This window comes from Danio aesculapii, chromosome 16 (genome assembly GCF_903798145.1).
Source record: "Danio aesculapii chromosome 16, fDanAes4.1, whole genome shotgun sequence".
NCBI classification, from domain to species: domain Eukaryota; kingdom Metazoa; phylum Chordata; class Actinopteri; order Cypriniformes; family Danionidae; genus Danio; species Danio aesculapii.
In genome coordinates, this window is record NC_079450.1 from 54,357,062 (window position 1) to 54,366,534 (window position 9,473).

General features: G+C 41.5%; 1 protein-coding gene across 1 annotated transcript; it reads right to left on the reverse strand.

Annotated features, from left to right (window-relative positions):
* Window positions 1-1,505: 1,505 nt before the first annotated feature.
* On the reverse strand, window positions 1,506-7,471 carry clec3ba (C-type lectin domain family 3, member Ba). The gene is made up of 3 exons (XM_056475748.1): window positions 7,261-7,471; window positions 4,816-4,911; window positions 1,506-3,503 (listed from the first exon to the last, which is right to left on the reverse strand). Exons 1-3 carry the CDS (start codon window positions 7,355-7,357, stop codon window positions 3,103-3,105), a joined length of 594 nt encoding a protein of 197 aa, XP_056331723.1. The 5' UTR covers window positions 7,358-7,471; the 3' UTR covers window positions 1,506-3,102.
* Between the last annotated feature and the right edge of the window lie 2,002 nt (window positions 7,472-9,473).

Below are 9,473 nucleotides of genomic sequence, written 5' to 3' on the forward strand. Positions count from 1 at the left end.
AGTATTTGGTACTTTTACTCCACTACTTTCCTTCAAACTGCAGTCACTATTTTATTTTCCTGTCTATGTGGATTAGAAAAATCAGTCCTGTGATTGCTGTCCAATCAAATCACACATAGAAGGTAAATCGCCTCATAATGAACTACTTCAAGACATGTGCGCTTTATAATTGCAGCAGACTGTTTGGAAGCATTAAAAGTGTCCAAGAAGACGTCCAAAATCTTTACATGCATTGACCCAGAGACTGTTAAGATGCATGTCACTGATGACAAGATGACGGATGTTTATTGTTTGAAGAGCAAAATGGCCTTAAACACCCAGCAGGCACAAGACGTCAACATAACGTGAGATTGACGTTGTACCCTAACGTCAAGGGGACGTTGCATTTTGTTTGGAAATGAAAATCGAGTTGACGTCAGAACTCAACGTCAGGCCAACGTCAATGTCCAATGTTTAACCTAAAACCAACCAAATATCAACGTTTAATGATGTTACAGCTTGGCGTTGTGTGGACGTTACCACTATGACGTCTGTCAGACGTTGGATTTTGGTTGCCATACCTGATAAATAAATGTCAGTATTTGACGTCAGTATGATGTTGGTTTAAGACGTTGGCTCGACGTTGGATTTTGGTCACTTTCTAACAACCTAAAATCTACCAAATATCGACGTCGTTATTGGACATCAAAATAACATCATCCTTACACACTGGCTAGACGTTGAATTTTGGTCACCTGACATCACAACCTAAATCTAACCTAATAATAACGTCTTATGACATTGTGTACCTGCTGGGCAATAACTAGATACACTACAGAATGTTACGTTTACACATCCACAGAATACATGTAAACGCATCAGCTTTTAACAGTGTAATACTCACTACTTACTACTCTTGAGTACTTTTGAAAGGTCTACTTTTTACTCATACTTTGAGTAATATATACAATACTTGCGATACTTTTTACTACACTTGCACTATATTTTTTAGGCAAGTAATGGTACTTTTCAGTACTCTTTTCACCACTGGTTGTGACTAATTTGCAGCGCGTTTCGTCAGCTCACAGGTGTCAAATCCAGTTCCTGGAGGGCCGCAGCTCTGCACAGTTTAGCTTCAACTCTAATTAAACACACTTGATTAAACTAATTAAGTCATCCAGGCTTGTTTGAAACCTGCAGGTAGGTGTGTTTAATTAGGGTTGGAAGTAAACTGTGCGATTTGACACCTGTGCTTCAGTTGTTTGTGTTGTGAGAATTTGCAACACGTGTGCTGTCAAACTGATGAAGATCGTTTCTTTATTTACTGGTGTTTTTTGTAAATGCATGTGCTTTCTTAAATTGCAGCTCTCTCCGCCACCGTAGAAACCCCTAATTTGCAAAAAAGAAAGGTTTGACATTTTTAGGTGGTTTTGGAGCACACCTGTCAACCCTCCCGTTATTCCCGGGATTCTCTTGTATTTTAGTTATCCCGTTATCACATTTATAATAATATAAATGTGAATCTGTTCTGTGCTTTTGTTTTATTTAGGCATGAAAACACTTTGAAATAAAGGTAACACTTTATAATATCTACACACTATAAATCATTTATTAAGCATTAGCAAATAGTGAATTCATTATCTGTTAAGCATTAACTCTACATTAATAAACGTTAATAAGCAGTTTATAACTGCAGCTATAAAATGGTGTATTCTTGACATAACTAGGGCCAGACGGAATCTGCAGATGTTTCTTGCCATTTCTGCGGAGAATTTTGGTAAAAATCTGTAGATTTCTGCTGAATTATTTTGTGAGTATCATAACTAAAACCTTAATATATGAAATAAAACATAATATCTTTTTAACTTTTATTTAATGTTTAAAATGCAAATCCAATTAGATCTACTTTATTTGGTAAACAAAGCAAGTCTCTCATATAATATCTCTACTAAAAGACAGAAAATATTACTGTACAAACTGCATTGTAAATAAATCTGATGAACATTTTCATATTAGTCAATAATATTACTGTAATTAATTTAAAAACTGAATGAATATAGATTTACACACATTTACTCGAGTAAATAAACAGAATTAATGATGGGCTAAAAATCTGCAGAAAATCTGAGTAAAATCTGCGGAATTCTGCGGAAAATCTGCGGAAATCTGTGGAAAATCTGCGGAATTCTGCAGAAAATCTGCGAAAATCTGAAAAATCTGCGGAATTCTGCAGAAAATCTGCGAAAATCTGAAAAATCTGCGGAATTCTGCAGAAAATCTGGAAAATCTGTGGAAAATCTGTGGAATTCTGCGGAAAATCTGAGGAAATCTGTGAAAAATCTGCGGAATTCTGCAGAAAATCTGGAAAATCTGCGGAATTCTGCAGAAAATCTGGAAAATCTGCGGAATTCTGCAGAAAATCTGCGGAAATCTGAAAAATCTGCGGAATTCTGCAGAAAATCTGGAAAATCTGTGGAATTCTGCAGAAAATCTGCGGAAATCTGGAAAATCTGCGGAATTCTGCAGAAAATCTGGAAAATCTGCGAAAATCTGTGGAAAATCTGAGGAATTCTGCGGAAAATCTGCGGAATTCTGCAGAAAAATCTGCGGAAATCTGTGGAAAATCTACAGAATTCTGCAGAAAATCTGGAAAATCTGCGGAAATCTGTGGAAAATCTGCGGAAATCTGGAAAATCTGTGGAAAATCTGCGGAATTCTGCAGAAAATCTGTGGAAAATCTGCGGAAATCTGTGGAAAATCTGCAGAATGCTGCGCGTGCAGATTCCATGTGGGCCTACTTATAACCACTTTTATAAAGTGCTTAATAATTCTACTTTCATATCTTGTTAGAGTTATTTTTCATTACTAAATGAAGTATTGCAATATTTACAAACCATTTAGTAACCATTACTATATGCCTGAATAAGATATATAAATGTTAATTTTAATTGTTCATTAATCGTTTACTAACTCATTCTGAACGATCTTAAAAACCACCAACTACTCTTAAATACAGGTGCCGTTGCCCCTTCTATGCAATCCTCAAAACAGTCATATAGCGGTGCGTGACTGTCAGCTGACGCGGGACCACTGCTACCCCTCTATTACCACCCCTTTAATATTTCAAACGATATTGAACTGGCACACAGACGCCTTTTCTCCACGACAGTCCTCATCAAACCACTTCCCGTTGGCCGTACTGGACAGAACAGCGCAGTTGTGTGTGCGTCCTCCATCGGGCTGGTGAGTGATCTCTGATTCCCAGTTCTTGAAGCGTATTGGTGAGCCTGTCAGGTCCGTCCACTCGCCCTCCTTTATCATGTCATTGACCCCCAGCCAGATGTGTGTTTCTGGGCCGACGGTCTGCTGAACGTACTCCTGGAGCTGGTCGTTTTCATGGCCGGACATTGGAGTGCTGAGAATCCCTCCTTTAGCAATGCAATCATCATTGGCCGAGTGGAAATTCTTCTTTACTGTGTCCACAAGAAAGCATTTGCCTGGGATCTTGAAGCCTTTGAGACACACTGAAAAGGGAAGGAGAGAAGAAAGTGGAGCAGATGTTTGTCTGATCTCTACGGTGGCTGTTTTTTAAGAAAACACATGCAATTACCAAGAAAACGCCGGCAAGTTAAGAAAAGGTCTTTATGAGAGCATACATTGCAAATTCTCACAAAGCAATTCGACTTCCTAGTAGCTCTGGAGGCACCAAAAGTGCGTCGGCCTCTATGGTGCGTTCACACCAGTTGCAAATGAAGCGTCAAGCGCTAGTGACTTACATGTTAAGTCAATGCAAAAACGAAAATAGACATCCGGCGCTATTCACTTGAATGATGGGGCGCAGATAACTCGATTCACGAAATCGAAGCAGCGCAGATTGAGTGTTTTGCGTGTTTGACGCAGTTGAACCATTCGATTCGCTCAAGTTGGAAAATCTGAACTTCAGCAGGCATTCGCGCCACATTAACCAATCAGGAGCTTGCACTTGTAGGGGCGTGACTATGATGTAGCGCCTGCGGTTTGTGTCCCGATGAAAATCCTCCTACCGACACCGGACAACAGCTCATCAAACTGGGCTCGGCTCAGTCTGAAACACCAGGCATAGTTTCTGGAGGAGTTGAGGAGCTGGTGCACATCTGAAAGGATGTAGTGCACTCAGACACAGTGCCCAACAAATATATGCTGTTTTTCAGCCTTCGTAAAGCACAGCTAATCTCTCAGTAAAAGGGCTTTCTCCTGGGACAGCATGCCAAACAAGCTTTATAATCAATCATCAGCTAAGTGTGAACTCTTGAAGTGAAGTTTCATAAAGTAATTTCGAGAGGAGCCCGTGATATGACTGAGCACGTCTGGCCGCTCATCTGTAATCAGTAATAATCCAATCAGAGTGATCCTAGTTTACTATAAATGGATTATTTTCTTCCTACTGTTTCTATCTTCGTTTGGAAGAATCCCCCCTTCCACCCCATCTCCTCCTTTTCCTCCCTTTTCTAAAGGGGGAGCTCTCGAAACCTACCTGATCTCGTATCTCCTGATATGCTTATTGACCGGGCGGGAGCCCTGGGCTCAAATATCTCCGAGCTCAGGGTTCTCTCCCGGGACAGCGTGCCAAACCTGCTTTATACGCCAAGCATATCTAAGTGTGAACTCTTGAAAGAGGGGTTTTCAGCATCATTCCTGCAGTCTTCACTTCCAGAAATCATTACAATACGATGACATTTATTATAATCATCAATGTTGAGAACTGCTTCATATGTTTGATATTTTAACTTTAATAAACATAATCAAGGCAAAGGCAACACACTGATTTCAGTCTGAATGTGTGGATCGTGATCAAACCTGTTTGTAAGGCCTGTTGTTCCTTCAGCAGATTGAGATCCTGAATGATCTGATCCATCTGTTTCTTCAGCTCTTCAATAGCAGCGCTGTTCGACTCTTAACCACACCAGGACAGAAATGACACATGAATTTACATAAATAAGGTCCGTCTGAATACACAACGTGCAGCAAGATGGAAAGGTCTGCTTTTATGCTGGCTTGAGAGAGCCTTGTCTGAATGATTGAAACAATGTAAGCTACAAACTTAAGAAAAACCGAATGATTCAGCATACAGCGATATATTGACACACAAATGAAAGAGATATTTGACCCAAAAACAAACACGTGGTCACTTTTAAGTGGTTCCAAACCTTTTGTTAAGGACAGAATAATATATTATATATTAGGGCTGAGCGATTAATCGAAAACTAATCGAAACTCAGAACCTATAATCAATCTAATTTTCGTGTTGGAGTCACATGACCCCGCTCTGTTCAGGCTGATTTATTCATTCATTCATTTTCTTTTCGGCTTAGTCCCTTTAATCAATCAGGGGTCGCCACAGCGGAATGAACCGCCAACTTATCCAGCACATGTTTTACTTAGCGGATGCCCTTCCAGCCACAACCCAACACTGGAAAACATTCATACACGACGGACAATTTAGCTTATTCAATTCACCTATAGCGCATGTCTTTGGGAGAAACCAGAGCAGCCGGAGGAAACCCAGATGAACACGGGGAGAACATGCAAACTCCACACAGAAATGCCAACTGACCCAGCCGGGGCTCGAACCAGCGACCTTCTTGGCAGTGACCAAGGCTGATTTATATGGAGAGGACGCGTATGGTCCAGCAAAGTCTTCCCGCGGTTGCATACCCACGCACCTCTCAAAACTGCAACTACACGATGCGAAGACGCGTAGCGCAAGTGGCTGGTTTGGTAGTGTTGACACAGAGAGCCGCGGGACAGCAGAGAGCCGGTTGGAGCGAGTGTTTACAAGTGTGGAGTCCAGTGGAGGAGCTGTTTTGTGTTTACCTTATGATCTAAGTTGTTGCGCGTCTGCAGGTTCCCGCCTCTGAATGAGCGAGTTTAGCTTGTTGTACATTAAGGTAGCGTTCAGAAAAAGCCAAACCCTGTGAAGAAACTTGACACAGAGGAACATAAAAACCCGCTGCTAGCTAGCGTTTCGGAAGTGTTATTGCAGAGCAATACAAACAGCACGCTGAAGAATACCAATGCACTGCTACGCGCAAGCAATTTACAGACTCTTAAATGGGCAGGTGCTCATTCACGCTAGGTGGGGGGGGGGATGTGACGGTCGCGTGAATCACGCTAGGTGGTGGGGGGGGGGGGGGGGGGGAAATGAATGCAATGAAGTATCTTCTTTTGCCCCTGCTGAAAAATCCAGCTTAAACCAGCCTAGGCTGTTTGACTGGTTTTAGCTGGTCGACCATCCTGGTTTTAGAGGGGTTTTGGCCATTTCCAGGCTGGTTTCCAGCCCTTTCCAGCCTGGTCCTAGCTGGTCAGGCTGGGAGATGACCAGCTAAAACCAGCTTGACCAGCCGAGCCAGGTTGGGAGCCCAGCCAAAACCAGCTATGTCCAGCTTAAACCAGGCTGGTCAAGCTGGTTTTAGCTGGTCATTTTCCAGCCCGACCAGCTAAGACCAGGCTGGAAATGGCTGGAAACCAGCCTGGAAATGGCCAAAACCCCTCTAAAACCAGGCTGGTCAACCAGCTAAAACCAGCTAACCAGCCTAGGCTGGTTTAAGCAGGATTTTTCAGCAGGGGCAAAAGAAGATACTTCATTGCATTCATTTTTCTTCAGCTTAGTCCCTTATTAATCAGGGGTCGCCACAGTGGAATGAACTGCCAACTATTAAAGCATATGTTTTTGAATCCCACTCCCACCAGGTTTTAGCCCGACTGCTGCCGCTTATATTCAGCATTTGTTGTTCCGCTACCCACCCCGCCCAGTCCGTTCACGCTAACGGGCAAGTGGTGCTCAACAAAACCGAAAACCACCCAGCTATACAGAGTCCAGACAGCCTATAACAAGCTGTCTGTATAAACACACACACACACACACACACACACACACGCACACACATCTCTCTCTCTCTCGTTCGAACGCGCACACACATAGACAGCAACAATCAAGCGAATCACAGCATCACGCTCTTTCATTCACACACATACATACACGTGCTCGCTCGCTCGCTCGGGAGTCGGGAGCGATATTGTTAGACCGCCCGCTCCCGTCCAAAATTACAGCAGTTACCGACCGCTCCCGCGCTTTATTCAGAATGCAGACCTCTAGCCTGCAGGTCTAGAAGGAGAAGTGTTTAGAAATGTTTTCAGAAATATCTGATATGATCAATGGCTTTCTCAAGGCAACAATAATCATTTACTTTACAAATACACCAGCTTGTTTCGTGTCAAATGTAATGTTAAAAGTGCGTTTACCTTTGTTCCCGTTCTTCCTCTTTGTCGGGCTCTGCTCTGGACTGGACTTCACCAAACACATGACGCAGAAAAGAAACCTGACAGCTCTGAAATCCATTTTTCCTCAGTGTATGCGCAGCCTGAGAGAGCACAACAACAGTGATCTGTTCTTCAGAAGGGAACCTGCCCCAAAAACAGCAGGACCAACACATGATTTCAATTTCACAGCATGTTTAACTGAGCACAAGCCTGTTCTCTGCCAACAATGCTGTACTGCAATGAGACTCATCATTTACTCTACACTTAAGAGTATAATCTTGCTTTGAACGGCATCGTTTTATATCAGTGTATGATATTCACATGTTTTTAATCATCGTTATTTTTGTTATTATACGTAATTTAAAGAATTGAGCAGAGATTAAAACGTATGATCACTTGTGGCCGGGTCATGAATGTGATTTAGTGTCCAAGTAGTGCACTATTTAGGCTACATGTGTTTGTAATGTTGCAGGGGCGTAGCGGACATTTTAAAAGTGTTCATATAATTATTAATCACCTGTTTCTAAATGGTCTGTCTCTAAAAGTGAGGTTGCTACGCCCCTGTAATGTTGTATAAACTCTATAATGTGGAGATTATACACTGACAGGCACTTGGCAAACGGAGAATAATTTAAAACAAACATGGCAGTCAGATATTAACACGAACTTTATTCTCAGAGCACTTTTTAATGCAACTTAAACTTGCAACTGAAGCAAATTGTTTGTTTGTTTGTATACTTTATTGTCCCTCAAGGGGAAATTTTCTGTGGACTCACACAGCACATCAGCAGGTTCTGACATAATAACAATTAAAAATAGGTCAACATGCAAAAAATTATATGCACTATCGATCAGTGTTCAACAGTCTGATTGACACTGGAATAAAAGAGTTCTTCAGTCTGTTCTGCTTCCAGCGGAAAGTTCTGTATCTTCTACCAGAAGGTAAAAGATGGTAAAATGGAAAGAGTACATGAGATGGGTTACTTAAAATTATTTTCGCTTCATTCAGAGTGCATTGCTCGTACAGTGTTTGTATACTAGTAAAAGTTTCACATCCTATTAGTCTTGTAGCAATTCTGATAATATTGAAAATTTTTGATTTCAGATTTACAGAAAGATTGCCATACCATGTAGATAGACCATACCTGATAACACTTTCACATCCAGCTTGATAAAATAAGTGCATGATCAACACCATAAAACCATAACCTTCGTAGAAAATACAGTCTTTGGTGAAGCTTTTCACAGATCCAGTTTACGTGAGTGTCCCATGTTAGAGACGTGTCTATGTAAATTCCCAAATAATTGTATAACCGTACCTGAGTGATTTCTTGATTATGTACAAACACTGGTAAATGCTCGAGAACACACTTGGGATCAAAGATTATTTGCTTAGTTTTTTTTGTATTTACTTTTAAAAACTTACTTAAAATATCATTTTTCAGATGTTAGTATCGGTAGACAGATGGATGGATGATAGATTCGTTCACCTCGTGCTTCAGTTTCTCATCAAATCTTCTGACCAATCAAATGCTCTCTAGTGTCTGACATGCCCCGCCCCCTTCTCGTTTGCTTTTCATTTGATGCGCTTGAGCTAAACCACTCTTACTGGCAGAGCTGTGATAAAGCGAAACGCTATTGGCTGTTTTTTTTAATGGGAAGGAGCTACTATATGCCCCGCCCTCTCTTCATGTTTCGGTTCAGATTGCGTCAAACATCGAATAAAATAAATGCACATTTCACAGCAATCTACGAGGCATTTAAATGGTCAAATTTGGTATGAACAGTGACATTTGGAAATATTATGACCATATTAAAGAAATGTAATATACTTCATTCATTCATTTTATTTTAGGCTTAATTATTAATCTGGGGTCGCCACAGCGGAATGAACCGCCAATTTATACAGCATATATTTTATGCAGCGGATGCCCTTCCAGCTGCAACCCATCACTTGGAAACATCTATACACACTCATACACTACAGGCAATTTAGCTTACCCAATTTACCTATGCCACATGTCTTTGGACTTGTTGGGGAAACCGGAGCACCCGGACGAAACCCACGCCAACACTGGGAGAACATGCAAACTCCACACAGAAATGCCAACTGACCCAGCAGAGGCTCAAACCAGCGACCTTCTTGCTGTGAGGTGATCGTGCTACCCACTGCGCCATCGCGTCGCCAATGTAAT

Bases quoted from the DNA above. Each gene is read 5' to 3' on its own strand.
- clec3ba (XM_056475748.1), bottom strand. From the start codon at position 7,357: ATGGATTTCAGAGCTGTCAGGTTTCTTTTCTGCGTCATGTGTTTGGTG. The intron at 4,912-7,260 runs GTAAACGCACTT...GGTGTGGTTAAG, and splicing joins GAGGAAGAACGGGAACAAAG to AGTCGAACAGCGCTGCTATT. The intron at 3,504-4,815 runs GTTTGATCACGA...TTCCCTTTTCAG, and splicing joins ACAACAGGCCTTACAAACAG to TGTGTCTCAAAGGCTTCAAG.